We start from the raw sequence: 20,794 nt of genomic DNA on the forward strand, positions 1-20,794 counted from the left end.
TGACCATACCCAAGGGCCCATGAGCCTCTATCATAGTTCATTGGGTACTCTCCTGCAGTTTGGCCCCCAAACCCTATTCTACAAACAGTGCCCAGCATTGACTTAGGGTTATTTGTCTGTTCCTTTACTTGTTATTTGTATCCAATTTGTGAGTGAAGTCATAAGGTAATCCATGGGTGCTGTGATGTAGTGTCGGTACCAGTGTCTGTACAAGGACTGGGATTAACCTATGGATTTGGCAGTTTGTTACTATTTTTTAATTAGAATAGTCAACACATATTCATATAATTTTATATTTATTTATGCTTCTCTGGTTATTTTCTCTTTGGAGTGACTTATCTCTAACTCTCAACTGGGTAGTAAATCTCTTAAACAATTTTGATTTGAGAAGAGAAATTGGAAGGAAAATCAAATGAAACAGGAGGAAAAGGCACTTATACCTCAATTTCTTGCAGAAATAAACTAAAAAAGTCCCATCTGTGAGACATACCAGCTTCAGGACTAAGAAGCAGCTATTCTTTTTTGTCCTTTCTGGTTTTGACCACTTTCCAGCAACAAAACAGACAGCATTTAGTGATAACATACACTGCAGTCACCACACAGGCCAGCAGGAACCCAATCACATCCAGGGAATGGAGCTGGGCCCAGGAGAGGTCATGGGAGGCCGGCCGCAGATGCTTGGCCCCTTTATTGCGCATGACAAACTCGATCCAGGAGACAGCTCGATCCAGAGGCTTCATTGGCTGATCATGATGTATCCTCGATAATTTCATAACATTCTCTTTATACCTAGAAACAATACAACTTTATAGTTACTGGAAGGAAGCTAATTTGTCCATGCATATCATACTCTGGAAGTTTTAATATATCATATATGTGATTCAAAGTAAATGTTATAGAATTGAAGTACTAAGTTTTGTTGGGTTTGTAGAGAGTTTCAGTTTAAAACTGAAGTTTTCTGAATGAGAAATACTTTAAAAAGTGAAAATATATACAATGGAATATTACTCAGCAACCAAAAAAGAGAAACACATGTCTTTTGCAGCAACTTGGATGGAGCTGGAAACGTTCGTGCTTAGTGAGATAAGCCAGAAAGAGAAAAAAAAATACTGGATGGTTTCACTCATAGCAGGAGTATAATGGACCAGGCAAGAAAATAACAAAAATAATGAACAACCATATACCAGAGACATTTTGCGGGGGTGGAGTGGGGAATGGGATCAAAAACGGGGGTTGAGGAGGGAAGTGCATGGGATTATGGTAATGGCACACGGGTGACTTGGTGATGGAAAATCCACAATTGAGATGGAAAAAATAATGTACAAAATGATGTAAAAATAAACTGTTATAAAAAAAAGTCAAAAAAAAAAGTGAAAATAACAAGGAGGGATAGCAAAATCTTTTCTCACAACAAAATATATAATCATTGCCAGTGTTTATATATATATGTGTGTGTGTGTACATATACATATGTGCCTGTATAAAGTCCTTTAAATGATACCTATGAAGTATTTAGAGAACTATTATATGTGAAATGATTCCTCACTAATTCCCCGTGTTCCTTTCTTTTCTCCCTCTGCTCTTTATTTCTTATACTGTGGTCAGAATAACTTTGAGACACATCAAATTAGGATACTTCCATGCTCAAAACTTCTCTCTATATCTCATCACATTTTATAACTAATTCAGTATGGTGTTTGGACTACAGGACCCTGCTTGTCCATTACCTTGGCAACATCTTGTCCTAAAACTTTGTCCCATGTACAGTCTAATTTAGACATAGTGGCCTTTGAACCTTTTATGTATTCACTGCAGAACATTCACAATGTTCCTTCCATTTCTCCGGAGGCTATCTCCTCTGAATAAACAGAAGCTTGCATGTACCTCTTAATAGAGTCAACAGCACCAGTGTTGTTTAATTTGCTCTCTGATTACCTATATTTTTAAATACATCAAATTTTCAAAGCATTTAAGAATGAAATGCACTTATAAATGTGGAAGTATCCAAAATATACATCTCAAATCTCAAAGTTAGCTGTAAAATTATTGCTAAGTGAATATGTCAATGCAATTAATATTCATATATTGTTATTGGACTTTGAAATCTTCACCGGAGATAGAATGAGGAGCAGAACAGGCCAACTGACAAAGTACACTGCTGAGGGAAACAGCGGGCGGGTCAGGAGAGGTCTGCCGTGCTATGTGGGTCACCTCTGGGGTGGGCGGGGATCGAACTCATGCGGAAGTGGCTTAAGCTTCTCAGTGCTGTGCTTTAACCTGCTGCGCCACCAGGGAGGGCCCACTTGGACCCATTTATTTACTAGTCCCTTATAGAACCAACTACTATTCCTACTTTTAACACATAGATTATATTCTCTCCTTGAAGGACTGCAGTTGTACACTATGTATTCACTTGTAGATTCATGTTGTGGATCAGTTGTTGCTTAATGCCTTTGCTGTAGAGAATTTTCATTTATGATAATATATCTTATCTTCTTTCAAGTATCATGGCTTTTGAGCTACTAACAGTGTTATAACCATTGCTATTAAAGCTATTATACAAAACATACATTTCTTGAAGTTAATGTATTTTGGTGAGCATGATATGTAGAAATGTAATTGCTGAGAAGAAGGTACATGTATGGTTCTGATTTCTTTATTTGCTCTGACATAGAAGAAATAGTTTGTTTAATTACCAAAAATTAAAGATCTTTTAGTTCTTTCCTTTTGATGACTCCTCAGTGAAAAATTAAGGCTAGACAACAAATTGCTTTCAATTTGTGTCCTTCAATATTAATGAATCTTGTTTCAAGACCCAGCATATAAACAATTACAATACCTATTCCATTCTTGAGAAATGTATGTTATTCACTTAACATCACACAACTTGCATTTTAAAATTGTGTTCTTCAGAACTTTTGACCCTAACCATTACATTGGAATCTCTTTCTGTGTTATTGAGAAAGTAGTATGGAATAACAAAATTGCTATCAATTTTGTATTTGTTTTTGTTTGCCCAGTTTTTATTTTATTATTTGAGGCTTAATCAGTTTTCAGCCAGAGATAATATATATTATTTTGAAAAACTGTTCAGTTTAAAATTATTATTTATTTATTATTTAATTAGACTATTCAACATATACTCATATTTTTATATTTATTTATTCTTCAGTTATTTTCTCTTTAGAATGACTTATCTCTAACTCTCAATTGGGTAGTAAATCTCTTAAAAGCAGTTTTGATCTGAGAAGTGAAATAGAAGAAAAAAATCAGTAATTTATAAGTAATTACTATTATTTACTTATTAATATCCAAGTTCTACAAAGAGCTCACACAAATTAATAGATGAAAAGTCAATCAATCCATCAAAAAAAAAAAAGGGCTAATGAACTAAATAGAAACTCCTCCAAAGAGGACATACAGATGTTCAGCAGACACAAGAAAAATGCTCACTATTGGGCGCCCCCGGAGACACAACAAGTTAAAGCACAGCATTGTGAAGCTGTCTGAAGCCACTGCAGCTTGAGTTCTATCCCCGCCCAGGGAGGTGACCCACATGGCGTGGCAGACCTCTTCTGACCCGCCCACTGCTTCCCTCAGCAGCATTTCAGTCAATCTGCCTGCTCTGCTCCCCACTCTGTCTCTGGTGAATCCTCTCAACCCCCACACATCTGGCCTGCACCCCAAATCTTGTGTGCATAAATAAGTAAAAATTTTTTAAAAAAGAAATTATAAATCAAAACCATAAAGCAACCATTTTATATATGTAAGAAGAGCTGACATTAAAAAGACCAGAAACAATTGTTGACAAGATGTGGAAGAGACAATCTTTCCTACTTGATACTGGGAATGTAGTTCCTAGGAATGTCTTGTTCATGGAAAACATCAAAAAGTACATCTACCATATGTCCATGATTCTAATCTTAGGTATCTACCTGAAAAATCATAAACACAAATCCTAAGTGAAATATGCATGCCTATCCAGCAAATTTGGGGGAACAATATTAGTGTTCATAACAGATGAGCATAGGGAGGGGTGGTGACATACAGGGAATACAAATCAAATCCACAAGGAGATACCACCTAACTCCAGTAAGAATGACCCACATAAAAATACCAGACACAACAAATACCAGAGAGGATGTGGAGATAAAGGAACCCTAGTGGGAATGTAAACTGGTCCAGCATGATGGTAGCTGTGTGGAGGTTCCACAGAATACTAAAAATAGATGTACCATATGATCCAGTGATGCCATTCCTAGAAATCTACCCAACGGATACAAAAACACTAATTTGAAAGGACACCTGCACACCTATGTTTATTGCAGGGTTATTTACAATAACCAAGATGTGGAAACTACCCAATGCCCCAAAATAGACAAATGGATATTTTGATTCAAGTTGTGGTCTACTTATCCAATGCAATAGTACTCAGCAATGGAAAAAGACAAAGTCAGGCAATTTGAGGCAAGATGGATAGAGCTGGAAGGGATTATGTTAGCTAAAATTTGTCGGAAAGAGAAGATAAATACCAGATTGTCTCACTTATGTGTGGAATATAGAAAATGAAACAAAAAGTTAAGAAAAAGTCAAAGCTAGCAAGCGGACCCCACAACTGAAACATCTAGCAAAGGAAGGGTAGCAAACCAAGGGGGGATGAACACAAGTGCGTATTGGGGTGACTCATAGGTGATACTGTGGCAGGAGAACTATGGGGACTACAATGATGCAAGAAAAGAAGTTAATCAATTGAAAAGGGAAAGAAATAGAATTATCAAAACAAATGAAAAAGAGGTGGTGATGTATATACACAAGGGGATATTACCCTGCTATTAAAAAAATAAATAAATCTTACTTGAAAAACTTGTTAAAATTCTAAGTTTAGATTTCTCCTTCTGCAGGCTCTGGACTATTTTAAAGTGTCCTTTAAATACTAACATAACTTTTGCATTTGTTTGTGAATAATAAGTTTGCAGTAATTAGTTACCTTTAAATCAATCAGTTTACAAAGCAACTTTGAAATAAATATTTAACTGAAAAGAAAAATCATATTTCTGATGGCCACAATCACACTAATAGTTGCACAACTAAGTCTAAAAAAAATGGCAGAAATATGGTATACCTGTTGACAAAAGAATCTGTATAAATACTCTTGTTTAAAAATTGTGATACTCACGAAGGGTCGTTAAGGACTTTCTTCAGTGCATTGAGCAAGTCTGTGCTTGACATTGTGTGAAAGTCCACGCTGACAGCTGCTCCCTTTGCCATCATATGAGCAATGTTATCAGGCTGGTCCGCAAACAGGGGAACGCCCACCATCGGGACACCATGGTAAATCGCCTCATAGATGCCATTGGTTCCCCCATGGGTTATGAAGACTTTGGTTTTTGGATGACCTACAATTGAGCATGGATTTCAGGATACTATTAGCTACAACTCTGAGAGCTGATATAATGAACTACAAATCTAAATAGTATTAACTACAAAATAGAGATTATGGCAGTGCAAAACACTGAAAGAGGCACTGTATTGTGGATAACAGAAGACCATATAATTCTTTAAAGTCTTTCAGAGTGCAGAACAGGAATCATTTTTGTCCTCTAGAAAGGTAAAATAACATTGTTGTCTGATTTTTAGTTTGAAAATAAATACAAGTGTGTCTGCTAAACAAAGTAGAAAGAACACCATGGATAATGAAATAAAGCCTCTGAGAAAAAACAGAATTTAAGACCTCATGCTAGAACATAGTTCCTTAAACAAATACTGAACTCACTGATAAACAGATATTAAGATATTGATCATGGATTAAACAGATAATGTAGATATTAAGGCTTCAGGAAATTTGACATGGTGGCACTAGAAACATAAGAAGAAAGGAATGAATTTTACCCTAGGATGTGTTAAGTTCTTATGAAAAAGGCGATTGCCACGGCTTGGCTTCACAGTGCAGGGCTCCAACCTGCTGTGCCATCAGAGAGGGCCCAGGACTGTTATTTTTTAAGAGATACTGACAACTGGTAACAAGGGAAAAGGTAGAAATAAGAAGGGGGACTAGGAGACGGAGACAATGTAAATAAAAACTTACTGGTTACCAGGAGGGGTGGGGAAGGAGAGGGAAATGAGATACCGAAGGGGAGTTTTGTTAGTGTGACTGAATCATGTGCACTTAAAAAGGTGTGGAAAATATACCCTCCAATTATACAGATATGCAAACAGCTGACAAATATTTAAAATTCAAGGAAGGAAAAGATAATCCATATAGTTACTGAAAAATTCTCTGTGAAGGCCTCCCTGATGACTTATGTCTAAGTGATGGCACCGCTAGGGCCTGAGCGCAAATCCAGGCCACGGCATAGCTAATCCATATATTGCAACAGACCTCTCCTCACATCCGCTGCTCCCCTTAGCAGTGTGTTTCAATAAATCCTCCTCTTCTGCTCCCCACTCTGTCTCTGGTGAATCCTCTTATCCACAGCACCTCTGACTTAAACCTTATTTCTTCCATGTTAAAATTATATTTAAAAAAAAGGGGGGGGGGGAGAAATTCTCTGTGAGTAGTAATTAGTACTGAAATAAAGATATGTATATTCTTTAGGTCAGAAGGAATGAAACTGTATCACTTTGTTTATTTTATCCTTTTCTACATAGGACAGCAGTGTAAATATAAAGAAGTTAAACATTTCTTTCAAGATTTTGTAACAGGGTGGTCCCCAGGGAAAGGGGAAGTTCCAAGTTCCCTGCCCCACCCAAGGAAGGGTGGAGCTGAGCAGGGAGCAAAAGCTGGAGAGAAGACTAGAGAGAGAAGGAGAAAGGACAGAGGGCCTGAGGAGGCATAGAGAAGAGACAAGTGAAGAAACTGCACTTGCTTCTTGGCCTAGAAATGGTTGAATCAGATGTCGGTGGGAGACCTTGGGGTAGTTACAACAGCACTTATCTTGATTGTGATTTTGTGCTTCTTCCAAACTTGTCTGGTCTTTCCTGATCTTTCCTATGATTCCCTACCAGGAGATGGGCTTAGCTTTGTGGCTGTCTTTAGGTCTATGTGGCCCTGCTTTGGCCAACCTAGTTTGACTGGACATTTTTCCATGAGGGAATGGGTTAACTTTGGGTGTTTGATTTGGAAACTATATTCTTTGTCTTTTCTTTGTTGCACATAATTGTATTAAAGTTCCTCTCCATTATGCACTAGAATATATTTTGTCTCAATGCAAAGCAGGCAGGTTTGGGGGTTCTGGCATGCCCTCACCCTGCCTTGTAACAGTTTTGCTATATTATCGCTTTGGTTGTAATTGCCCTTATTTGAGTGTTTGCTTTCCAGAGTCTTACCAAGAAGGTCATTCTGAGGGATCCACTGATAGAGTCGAGTATTTGCCCCTAAGGTAGCTGGCCTCTTGCCATCAAATCTCCATAGAACCTGTTAGAGTAAAAAAATATCATACTTCAATAGGAAAAGTTCAACATTAGAGCATAGGCAAAGTTCAGCACAATCTAGTTAAATGCATTTCTCAGAAGATGTGTAGTGAGGATAAAAGGTACTAAGGGACTGTACTGCTAAAACTGGAATAACAGCTACACCACTTTTGTGTATTTGTTTTCATATTCATTAAAGAATGGATGCAATCACAATGTTTCTCTGTGTGTGAAATGTTTGTCTCAAGTAGACAAGTAGATCCATGATCAATACAAGCATTTAAGAGAACTTTAGGCAGTCAGTATTATTTTTATGAAGATCACAACCTTACTAAAACTTCGAGATTTATTTTGTTTTAGCTATTTATACAATATTGTTGTCCTCTAAGGAGGCACTAAATGTTTCTTTTTAAGTATCACATAATAAGATTTACTTACACATACTTGTTCCATAAGTTATTTTAAATGCATTGAATTTTCTTTAGTCATTTTGCAAAATGACTAATCTAGAAATCAACTTCTCTAGAAAGTTAAATAATGCTGAGTATTAGCTGATGATTAGATAATGAATATTAATAATTTTAGTAACTAATATTTCCTATTTAGAAATATGTGAATTGTTCTTGTTAATATTAAACAAAATCTTTAAAAAATTTAAGAGGTTTTTTGTTAATAATAACATAGAGTATTATTGTTTTCAGACTGGAAATTCTTTCAATGTGGAAAGGAAGATTCTGCTGTATTAAAATAACAGCAGATGGGGCCCTCCCTGGTGGCGCAGCGGGTTAAAGCATAGCACTGAGAAGCTTAAGCCACTTCCGCATGAGTTCGATTCCTGCCTGCCCTGGAGGTGATCCACATGGCGTGGCAGACCTCTCCTGACCCGACCGCTGCTCCCCTCAGCAGTGTACTTCGTCGATCTGCCTGTTCTGCTCCCCGCTCTGTCTCTGATGAATCCTCTCACCCTCCACATCTCTGGCCTGTACCCCAATTCTATATGAATAAATAAAAATAAATCTTTAAAAAAAATAAAAGCAGGGCTGGTAACATAAATCAGAATTGTGATGATATTGAATTTTATTCTAATAGGTATATCAGTTATGCACTACAAGCATCAAAGGCATTGATTAACATGTGACCTTTTACCCGGTATTTCCATGTCTTCTTAATGCTTTCATACCTCTCATGTACATTTTTGCTAGAGCCAATGCCTAAGATAAAGCAGTCATGTTTATAATTTACCATGTGTGCATAAATCCACATCTACTTGCAAAGTAAAAGTCACATTTAGTAGTTGTCCACTATTAAGTTACTTTCTCTAACCTTTTGTGGAATCTGGGCAAGGGCTGATGCAACCACATTTGCTCTCTCTTCTGACATGTTAGTGACCATTGAGCCCAGAGTAAACACCACAATACCATTTTCTCCAGAGCTCTGTGCAAACTCTTCCATTTCCTGTGAAAAAAGAATTTTCTCCATCACAAAGAACAATAACACAGTAAACAGTACTGGCAGGATTGTTCAAAAATTAAAAAAAGACCATTAGTGTAGATATTACTAGAATAGTACCTTTTATAGAAAGTGGCAAAATAAAAATTACACATTTATTTTTAACAATGTCCAAGTGTATACAGTTCAATAGAGGTGATTACATTCCCGTTGATGTACAAGCAATCTTCGGCAGTTGTCTTACAAAACTAAAATTCCATAACCATTACAAAATAATTTTCCCTTTTCCCTTCAGAGACCCCTGGTAAACATCATTCTACTTACTTCTATGAATTTTCTTGTTTTCATTCTAGCCTTTTGTTCTGTCACAAAATTGCAATCCTAATATACATTTCTTTCCTTCCATAAATAAAACTTTCATTTTAGTTTACATATGTAGAAAAAAATCCTTTAATGATTCCCTAGTTTTGGAAATTTAGTATAGATTCAACCTTTTTCTTTTTTTGAATTGCTGCCATATACTGTTTCTGCATCTCTATAACTTCATTTGTAAATTTCATTTGTATATATGTATTCACAATGAGCTAGCAGAAAGGAAAAAAAAAACCTTAATAATGGTCTTGGTAATAATATTTTATAGAACACCAAAAACACAAGCAACAGAAGCTGAAATAACAAGTGTGAATCCTCATACCAAGGATTTTTCGAACAGCAAAGGCAGCTATCAACAATCCCAGGAAATTGGAGCGGAATAAATAGGGAAAGTTGGCATTCAATCACAAACATTGATTTAAAATATTTTATAATCCATTATATTATATAACATAATGTAAATCCTGCTGGGTATATTTGATAACATTATATTGTATAATTGAAATTTGCCATGATTAGAACTTGTATTCATTGAATCAACAAATACTTGTTTTGAGTGTCTCCTATGAAAGACACCATGATACATATTATGTGGAAAACATGAATGGCAGTTTCTGAGCTTAGTGAGGTCTCAATCAAAAGAGGAAGTAGTATATATTCCCATGTAGATATCAAGCAAGGTCATACTTTGAAAAAGGTATACTATGCAATTATTGCTATTTTTTAACCAAGTATTCCTTTAAAAGGCAGTGCTGAACACACACACACAAATGCACATATATGAAGTGATAGATGCATTAATCAACTAATGAGGGATATCTCTTTACAACATATATGTAAGTCAAGTCATCACAATGAATACTTTAAAAGATTTGTAATGTTATACATCCATTACCTTAATAAATTTGGAAAATATAAAGACTGTTTGAAAAGTAATTATACCTCAGGTAACTTTTGCGCTTTTTGAAAGGTGCTTTATATAGTTATATTTTATAAATAAAGTTGGTGGTAGATTAATCATTAAATATGACCTTCATGTTGCTGTCAGTTGGAAAGTAGACAAACAAAATGTTCTCATAAAATGATCTCATAAGAAATATCATCTTTATGCATAGAGATCTTTTTTAATTTTACACAAAGGGCAATTTTCAGATATAGTAGAAGTTATTTGGTGTCAGTTAAGTAGGCAGAATGAATGGTCCTTACCATCTATGCACTGTGCCCTTTCTCTGTGCTCATTTTGTCAGCCAGATTTCTTTAAGTCTTTGACAAGATTTGTACAGACTTGGAGTTGGCAAGAACAGCCTGTTTAGGAAATACCCTAAGATGTCAAACTGTAGGACCCTCCCAGGTGATATAACAGGTTGAAGCACAGCACTAAAAGCTACTACAGTCACTGTAGCACATCAATCCCCATGCAGGGAGGTGACCTACATGGCATGGCAGTCCTCTCCTGTCCTGCTCAGCAGTGTATGTCAGTACATCTGCCTGTTCTGCTCCCCACTGTCTCTGGTGAATCCTCTCACTGCCCCTGCACCTCTAGCCTATACCCCAGTTCTGTATGCATAAATAAATAAATCTTTAAAATAAAAAAAATGTAAAACTCTAGCATATCAAATGAGCAGTCATTTAAGGGCTACAGCAGATAAACATTGGGCTTGGCTGCAAATATTGTTGGACTTCAAGTTTTTGTTTTTGAAGAGTGCACTTTTAGTAATGTTGTATCCTAGTGAAGAGCCTCAAAGCAAATAAAGGAAATAAAAGTGTGGGAGGCTACCTTAGGCAGGGGTTTGGCAGGTTTGCAGTGAAGTCCTCCAACAAACTCAAAATTTGGCAGGAATGGGCGAGGAAACTCAAAATCCCAGTAGGTTCGAATGAGCCACATTTCAGCTTTCCCCATGGTCTCAGCTAATGTAGTGGGTCTCCCTGGAGGGGTAGAAGAAACAAAGGTGGAGGAAATGAGAAAACTGTAACTTAAATACCAGTTGAAATTCTGAAAGGAGCGTGGAATGATGTAGATAGACCAATATGTAAAATTGTAATTCAGGATAAATATACATGACAAAAATACATTAAAAAATCACGTTATGAATATGTGCCTATGTGTATATTAAAAAGTTTAAGCACCTTGTGTAAATCAAAATATGCGCTGTTATATAGATATCTTACAAAGCTTAAGAATTTTGTGCAAAATAAATGAATACTTATTTTACATACACTCTATTAAACTTATATAAGTTCAATTAAATGATCAAGGGCCTAGAATAATTGAGCTCCTGAACTGGTGAATCAGCAAGTACAGGATTCCACAGGGCCTTACATCTCCCAAAGGAGATGTTTCACCCTCTGGCAGGTCTGAGAGGGAGGGGAGGACCTTCCAAAGGCATACAGAGACTTATGCACTTTGGATTCAGAGATGTGACCATGTCTGCCTATAAACACACCCTCAAAAAAAAAAAGCCTTCTATTTTTGTCCATGTAGTAATTTTTATGCATTTCTCAAATATATTGTCAAGATTTGTGTGTATATATATATATATAGAGAGAGAGAGAGACATATCAAGATAATTATGGTACAATTATTTGGATAAACTCATTTTTTTTTTTAAATGGAGTAGGTGATTGCCTTTGGAGGTCAACACTCGAATGTCTAATATGTCAATACATTCATGACAGAAACAAGTTCTAAGTGCTGGTCAACATAGAGTTAAACTGGTATATGTTTATCCTTAAAGCTCAAATATAACAGAGGCAATGTGCACATTATTACTTGAACTTCATGTCAATTAACAAATAGAAACACTTTTCTTTGTACACAGTCTACATCTAGTATCCTATTTCCCTGAACCTACATTTCCCAAGAAGCTGTGACATTCTTAAAAATATGGCTTCATTTTGGACCTACTGTGCATTTAGTTCAGAACAGTGTTTAATAACATCATTGTAAGAAATAATATTTGTAAATTGTAACTGAAAAATTTTCACAATTTATGGAAAAGAAGTGGCTATCCTTAATTTTGGCTCACTGTGTCTTTGAATAGAAGTAACATTTTCCAAAATCTAGACTATGAACTTGGATCTCCACCCAACAAAGTTTTAGGCCTGCTCTGAGAAGATCTGCAAGCACTTACATAGAATAATTACATAGAATAATAATAATAATTGCAAAATTCAAGTTATGGGCTGAGTTAATATAGTGCCACTACCTTTCCATTGATGGGGGGGAGAGAAGACCCTTCAAACAATATGGCAAAATAGCTTAAATTTTATACAAGCAGACTGAGGGAATATCAGAGGAAAGAATCACGTCAGTGCTCCATAGAATACACTACTAGGAAAGTGTAACTGCCCATTCTAGTGTCTGACTGGATCAGGGTAATTAATGGAATGTCAATACCTTTTAAAAGATGAATAAGATTGTATCAAATGAGCCTATAGGATAAAAAGGTAACAGGGAGGATTTTTAAAACAGTAAAACTTTGTATCTTATCACGGAAGTGGCTATATATTGTAAAGAAAACTTAGAACATGTAATACCATACATTGTGGAGTTTGGGTGCTGTTTCACATAGGATCATCAATTCTAACAGATGTACCACTCTGGTGGAAATTGTTGAAAGTAAGGACCTCTATGCATGAGTGGATTGCAGGGGCTATATGAGAAATCTGAATTTAACATTGTTATGGATCTAAAAATTCTGTATAAAATAAAGTCTATCACAAACAGATAAGCAAGAATGGATATTTCTTCAAGAGATTTCAAATGCTGAAACTGTGTTTCCTAATTCCATAAAAGTATCTCACAATAATCATGAACCACAGGGTACTGACAATCCTGTAATTGAAACCTTTTCAAAATAATCATGAGATTGAGAGATCACTCTTATTAACACTTCATCACTCCCCATATAAAGGAAAAATCCTTCTAACCATATAGTTATATGAACACCTCTTCCAAGACACTAGAGAAAATTAAGATCTCACTTCACTAATTAAAAACATGACTTACCTAGTACTTCACTATAAAACTCATTCCACTTCCTGTGATTTATTGTTTGGAACCAAAAGTCAAAGTAGAGCACATATATCATGTTTTTTACTCTCTCCATAAATGTCATGTGATCACTTAATTCTGACAAAACAACAGGCGCATAGGAGGGTGGGATTGGAAGTTTGCCAATATGCTTTTCAAATTGGTATCCAGGTGTGAAACGGAAACTGTACACAAATGGTACTTTCAACAGCTCTGCCAGCAGCTCACCACAGGGGCCCACAGCATCTGCAAGAACAATATCAAATCTTGATTCTTGGAGTTTTGTCACAAGCTTCTTGTTCTTGACTACATCTCCACAGACTTTTTCAAGAAAATCAAAATATTCCCAAAAGAGTCCTTGCATTTTTGAAAAGTATGTCCAAAAGGAATCTTTAGAAAAATTATACATCCATTCATCCAACCCTTTCTTGAATAGAGTATTAAGTTCATCTTTGGGGAAAGATATAGGAAAAACCTCAAATTTAAAGGCAGAGGGTTTGCTGGGGTCAATAAAAATGGAAGCTGAAGATGTCAGAACAACCACTTGGTGACCTCTTGCAACAAGTTCATCCAGGATTGTCTTCATGTTGATCCAGTGGCTGTATTCTATGGGCCAAACCAGCACCTTCCCACAGCCCCCAATGCTAAAGTAACAACCCAGCTGGAGCAGCAGAAGAGCTGACGTCCACTTCACAGACATCCTGGTGAAATGCGGAGCTTTTAAAAATTGATTTTATGGTTACAATCATGTAGAAATCAATAAGAAAGTTAAAATATAACAGCCACACTTCAATAAAAATATATATCAGGGTCTACCCAGTGGTGTAGGGATTAAAGTCTCTTATCAAGCAATCACCAGCCACTGCCCCATGAGTTCTGTCACCTGCCAGGATGGCAATCCACGTGGCACAGCAGACCTCTCCTGTCTCACCTCTGTTCCCCTCAGCAGTATATTTCAATAAATCAACCAATTCTGCTAACCACTTTTTCTCTGGTGAATCCTCTCACTGCCCACACCTACCACCACCACCACCACCAGTTTTGGCCTACACTCCAGTTCTTGTATACATAAAAGATAAATAAATAAAATTAAATCATTAAAAATAAAAAAAAGATTTATAAAAAGAAAATACATAGCATATGGAACATTGGGATGGAACTTAAATAAAGCAAAAATAGAAGTTCTTGTTTATATGCAAATGGGTTCAATGTCTGAAGATTGAGTGTGATCAGCAGGTCAAGAGTTGCTAAGCTTACATATGTAGTCACCTAGATTATACAATATTTTTTCTTTATCAAATTTTTCAGGATTATTTAATCAGATTAAATTTGGGAAGTTCTTGCCTGCATTTTCAACTTTTAGGTGAGTAAGAAGCTAAATGAAAAAAAGAATTTCTATTGAAAATTCTTAAACTTACAAATCTAGAATATTAAACCATCTCCACACCTATATATTTTAATTGAGACTTACTTTCCTTTTTTTCTTCTTGAAATGTTGATTAAACTAACCCTTATAACAGAATTGACAATCTCAGAGGGAAAGGAAAGGGAGAAGGATGAGAACAAATGGAGAGGGCGCCCAATGGATTAATGTTTTATAGCATATTTTAGTAAAGCATCAGAATAATGGAAAGTGATGATCTTCTGACAAAAATAAAAGAAAAAACTATTGTACAACTGAATTAGAATTCTTTGAGTATGATTGCTCAAAGTTTCTTTCTTTGAAGTTTTCTTTTTTTCAGATTCAGGTTGCACTTTATTATTTTTTTTTTAAGATTTATTTATTTGTGCATATAGAACTGGGGTACAGGCCAGAGACTCAGGGGCGGTAAGAGGCTTCACCAGAGACAGAGTGAGGAACAGAACAGGCAGATGGACGAAGTACACTGCGGAGGGAGCAGCGGGCGGGTCAGGAGAGGTCTGCCACGCCATGTGGTCACCTTCGGGGCAGGCGGGAATTGAACTCATGAGGAAGTGGCTTTAGCTTCTCAGTGCTGTGCTTTAACCCGCTGTGCCACCAGGGAGGGCCTGCACTTTATTATTTTAATATAATTTTTATTTATATCTTTTACATCATTGTTTATTTCCCATAAAATTCCTACCAGCAGTTCACTCAGGAACCTTCACCACCCAGTGCCCTTCTCTGTCCTGTTTTGATCCCTTTTCTTCTCCCTGACTCATAGAATGTCTCATATATGTCTGCCTACTAGTTTTGTTTTATTATTATGATTATTACTATTTTCCTGATCCCTTGTTTGGTTCCCCTATATCACTCCTATAAGTGAAACCATTCAATATTTATGATATTTTTTTCCTTCTGGCTTATTTCATGGTGCATAATCCCTTCAAGCTTTGTCTATGCTGCTGCAAATGGCATGAGATTATCTTTTTTATTCCTGAATAGTATTCCACTTATATACATAGCACATATTCTTCATCCAGTCATCTATTTTGGGGCTTTGCGTTATTTCCATATTTTACCTACTGTGAATAATGCTGCAATAAACATAGGGGTGCGGTATCTTTTTGAATTAATGTTTTTGTGTCCTTTGGTTAGGGTCCTAGGACTGGAGTTGCTGGCTCATATGACAATTCCATTTTGAGTAGTTTGAGGAAACTCTATATAGTTTTCCTTTTCCATAGGGGGTTGGACAAATTTTCATTCCCACCAGCAGTGTAGGAGAGTTTCTTTTTCTCTACATCCCCACCAATATTTGTTGTTCCTGTTTTTTTGTTTGCTTGTATACACACAAACACACACATACACACACATAACTTCATTCTTATTTTGTACATTTTTTCATCTTGGTTGTAATCCCCGTGGACTTCACATCACTAATTCACCAACGTGACGTCACCATAGTCCCATGCATTCTTCCTGTGCCAGTTTTGATCCTATTCCCATCTCTGCCCCCGTAGAATGTCTCTGGTTTATAGTTGTTGGTTGATTTTCATTTTTTATTATAATTAATTTTTCCCCCTGATCCTTTATTCTCCTTCTATGAGTGAAACCATCTGATATTTTTCTTTTTCATTCTGTCTTATTTCACTAAGCACTATGCCTTCCAACTCCATCCATGTTGCCACAAATAGCATGAGTTTATCTTTTTGGTTGGTGAGTAATATTCCTTTGTGTATATGTGCCACATCTTCTTGATCCAGTGATGTATTTTCAGGCATTTGGGTTGATTCCACATCTTCCCTATTGTAATAGTGCTACCATAAACATAGAGGTGTAGACGTTCTTTTAAACTAATATGTCCCCATGTTTGACTGGTGGTCCTAGGACAGGACAGTTAGTAGTGTGTAGGAGCACAATTGACTGAGAGAAGTTATGTGTGAAGGGCAGGGTATTCCAGGGGACTAGATTCTCAGAATGCTGTGCTGTACTTCACTTCTCCCAGTTCTTCATATCAGTGTTGATACTATGAAATACTCTCCGAGACTATGGTCTGGAGACAAAGGGGAGAGAGGTATCAGTGGTGCCACAAACAAGAGTTAGCTTCCCCCACACCAAATCTGACTAGTGAGTGGACCACAATAGGCCTCTTCCTCTCTCCCCCATTCCTTGATTCAGCAACTGCAGATCAATTCTTCCAGCTAGAAGTTCAAGTCAAGAAAAGTTAAAAATAAAGAAAAGGAAAATGCCAGAGCACCATCTTTTGGAACAGTAGAAGTTATGCAACCCTTAGCATGCTTAAACAATAACAATTCTTGGGCCCTCCCAGGTGGCACAGTGGGGTAGAGTACAGCATTGCAAGCTGTCAGCAGCTGCTTTAGCACTGGTTCAATCCCTGGCCCTGGAGGTGATCCACATGTGGAGTAGACCTCTCCTGTCTTGACGCTGCTCCCCTCAGCAGTGTACTTCATCAAACTGCCTGTCTGCTCCCCACTCTTTCTCTGGTGAATCCTCTCACCATCTGCACCTCTGGCCTGTACCCCAGTTCTGTATGCATAAATAAATCTCTTTTTTTCTTTTTTCTTTTTTCTTTTTTCTTTTGCATAAATAAATCTTTAAAAAAAGATTTAAAAATAACAATTCTCAAGAAAGTGACAAAATAGTCCTCAAGAAAATATTTCATCAAAGATAGATGTTGAGGCCCTGTCTGGTGGCACAGCAGGTTAAAGCACAGCACTAAGAAGCTAAAGCCACTTCCAATGAGTTTGATCCCCGCCTGCCCCGGAGGTGACCACATGGTGCGGCAGACCACTCCTGACCTGCCCAGTGCTCCCGTCAGCAGTGTACCTAGTCAGTCAGCCTGTTCTGCTCCCCACTCTGTCTCTGGTGAAGCCTCTCACCACCCCTGCATCTCTGGCCTGTACCCCAGTTAAGTATGCAGAAATAAAATAAACCTTTAAAAAAAAAAAAGATAGATGTTGAAATGCTAACCACAAATACATGGGTGATCCTTTTTTTCTTATCAGATATAGAGTTCAAAATAGCCATAATAACAAAATTCAAAGAAATGGAAAATATACACATAAAACCTAGGTGGAAGAAGAGAATTATGAAGAAAAAAAACAAACAGTTTTACAATTGTCCAACTACATGAGAAAAGGTAATGCAAGAATAGTGAGTACTGCAGAAGGCGAAGACACGAGAGAAGAGAGAACTCATTCTAAGAAATAGAGAACTTCCCAAACCTGCAGGAGATACCAAATGTGCAAATGCATAAAGCTAAAAGAACAATTGGCTACTTAAATGTAACAAGAATTAAAAGATACATCTTCATGAAACTTCCAAGAATTCAAGACAAAGAATTTTTTTTTTAGATTTCTAATTTTTTAAATAATATAATAGTTTATTTTTACATCATTTTGTGCCTTTTTTCCATTGCAGTTGTAATCCCCGTGGGCTTCCCACCACCAAATCACCTGTGTGCCATCACCATAGTCCAATGCTCTCCCCCACTCCCCCCCTGCCATTTTTTATCCCATTCCCCACTCCACCTCTATAAAATGTCTCTGATATATAGTTTCTCATTATTATTATTGTTATTTCCTTTATGCTCCGGTATTTTTCTTTTTCTTTCTGGCTTTTTTCACTAAGCATGATCCCTTCCAGCTCCATCCATGTTGCTGTGAAAGGCATGTGTTTATCTTTTTTGGTTGCTGAGTAATATTCCATTGTGTATATATACCACATCTTTTTAACCCAGTCATCTACCTTTGGACAGTTGGGTTGATTCCATGTCTTTCCAATTGTAAATAAAGCAGCAATAAGCATGGGGGTGCAGGCATCTTTTTGATTTGGTATTTTTGTATCTTTGGGGTAGATAACATAGGAGTGGGTTTGCTGGGTCATATGGAAGTTCCATTTTTAGGAGTTTGAGAAACCGCCAAATAAATCTGATTTAACATGGGGAGAGGAACTAAGTAAACTTTTTCAGTGAAGATATACAGATGATCAGTGGGGGCATGAAAGGGTATTCACAATCAGCAATCAGAAAAAATTAAACCAAAACCATAAGGTATCACCACACAAGGCTAAAAATAAAAAATAAAAAAACCAAAGCATAGGCAGGGTCAAAAAATCTGAAATCAAGGTGCAAGTTCCAGTCAGCATAAAATGATCTACTATTGATATAATGTACTTGCTTTTAGGTGTAGGAGTCATATTTAAACTTTCCAACTGATTTCTCCTCACATATGAACACAGTTTTGACAGAAGGAAACAATTTGAAAAGAAGCAGCACTTTTCATCTGCATGTCTAAGAAACGGTTTTCAGTTTTGTTTCATCTGAGTTTGGCCTTGTGTGGCAATATCTTTTTGGATTGCTGAGTAATATCCCATTGTACATATGTACCACATCTTTTTAATTCAAACATCTACCTTTGGGCATTTGGGTTGATTCCATGTCTTACCTTGGATCAAAATAAAGACAATGCTGGACAGATTTATCTGAAGAGTTCATGACCTGATTGTTGCAAATCTCCTTTTTCCATCCTTACAGATCTAATGAACCAATTGTTAATAAATTTGAGATTCAATTTAATGCTAACTAAAGATCTGGAGTTTGATACATGGAGAATAACCAATATGTTGACATATAATCTGCTGAAAGAAACATTTACAACTTTTTCACTAACACAAGAACTCCTTTGGAATTGTTTTGATTGGAAAAATATAGCTTTGAAAAGGAAATTTTTGACAGAACTACAAAAATAAATGTTGAATCCATTTTTGCAGGTGCCATTATAACCTATGCATTTGCAATGCATAGCAGGGCTTTTATTCCTTCCTTCTACATACTTGTTGTTCAAATGATATTCACGGAATGGGTAAAATATACAATACATGTGCTTTATTTTTACTTAGTTCCAATTAGTTGATGAAAAGAAGTCAGTTTTACAGCAAATTATGATGTATATCATGTTTTTAGTTGGTAGTGTGATGTGCTAACTTTCCTATTGCCTTGGAAGGTAAGTGTATATAAATATATAGTCAAATGAATTGGCGTTTTACAAGTGAAGTCATGAAAAGGTAGTATAAAATGATATCTCAATTTCATGCAAAGGTTTACATATAGTGTAAGAATCCTGTAATCCAAAACTTGCACAGAATACTACAAAAAGTTCATAAACAACAAATTCAAGTGATGAGTTCTTGAAGCAATTGTATACTATTGTGTTTATCTGTCTGTGTGTAATAAAGGAGTTTTAGTACTATGGCAATATTGAATAGAGAATTTCCATATAACCCTATTAACCTTTATACATACATACATACATACATACATATCTACATACATACATACCTATTATAAATATTTTCACCAGAGTGCTAATAGATGAATCTACACTGATACATCATTATTATTCCAATTCCATCGTTTACATTAGAATTCATTATTGGTGTTATTTTTAAATGGGTTTGCAAATTTATGGTGACATATCTATCATTATTATATTGTATAGCAGACAAATTATCAGACTACATTTTTTGAAAATTTTCCATCAGTTACTTGCAAATAGTGTTATTTAATATAAAAATTTTCTTAGACTCCTAACAAAACTCAACTACAGAGTTAAGCACAAGAAATTAAGTCATTCTTCCAAAAATCTCACAATTGTCTTGGAAAATCTAAGGTCAAGGAAATAGCTCACTAAATAACAAAACTAGACTGCATACCCCAGGGGAAAGTGTTTCCATTCATTAATTGATTTGGCGCAAAATGTTCACATTGCATTTGTTACTTTTGCTGCTGTCTAGAGAAAATAAATGCATACTTAACTCCATAATGAGGTTGGTTAAGTCACTATTTATGATTATTAATGTAATGATGTTACATTAGAGAGTTTTGACTTCAAAAATAGCAATTATTCCAATAGCATATGTATAGCATGTATATTATATATAATCACATATTTTAATTCTATATGTATACATATGTACAAATATATATACTATATAACTTTGCATTAACAATCATATACAGTTTTTTTTTAAGATTTATTTATTTATTCGTACAGAACTGGGGTACAGGTCAGAGATGCGGAGGGTGAGAGGATTCACCAGAGGCAGAGTGG

The 20,794-nt window shown here is 36.1% G+C and overlaps 1 protein-coding gene across 4 annotated transcripts; it reads right to left on the reverse strand.

Moving 5' to 3' along the window:
* Positions 1 to 512: 512 nt before the first annotated feature.
* On the reverse strand, positions 513 to 17,997 carry LOC101621408 (UDP-glucuronosyltransferase 2B17-like). 4 transcript variants are annotated; one of them, XM_004681253.1, is made up of 7 exons: positions 17,990 to 17,997; positions 13,241 to 13,965; positions 11,009 to 11,157; positions 8,734 to 8,865; positions 7,327 to 7,414; positions 5,177 to 5,396; positions 513 to 789 (listed from the first exon to the last, which is right to left on the reverse strand). In XM_004681253.1, exons 1-7 carry the CDS (start codon positions 17,995 to 17,997, stop codon positions 513 to 515), a joined length of 1,599 nt encoding a protein of 532 aa, XP_004681310.1. The 4 variants fall into 4 exon arrangements, with proteins under 4 accessions (XP_004681310.1, XP_012579482.1, XP_004681311.1 ...); XM_012724028.1 differs by lacking the exon at positions 17,990 to 17,997 and having other exon boundaries at positions 13,241 to 13,344; positions 13,699 to 13,964; XM_004681254.1 differs by lacking the exon at positions 17,990 to 17,997 and having other exon boundaries at positions 13,493 to 13,964.
* Between the last annotated feature and the right edge of the window lie 2,797 nt (positions 17,998 to 20,794).

This window comes from Condylura cristata, unplaced genomic scaffold, assembly GCF_000260355.1.
Source record: "Condylura cristata isolate star-nosed mole 26May11 unplaced genomic scaffold, ConCri1.0 scaffold00012, whole genome shotgun sequence".
NCBI lineage: Eukaryota > Metazoa > Chordata > Mammalia > Eulipotyphla > Talpidae > Condylura > Condylura cristata.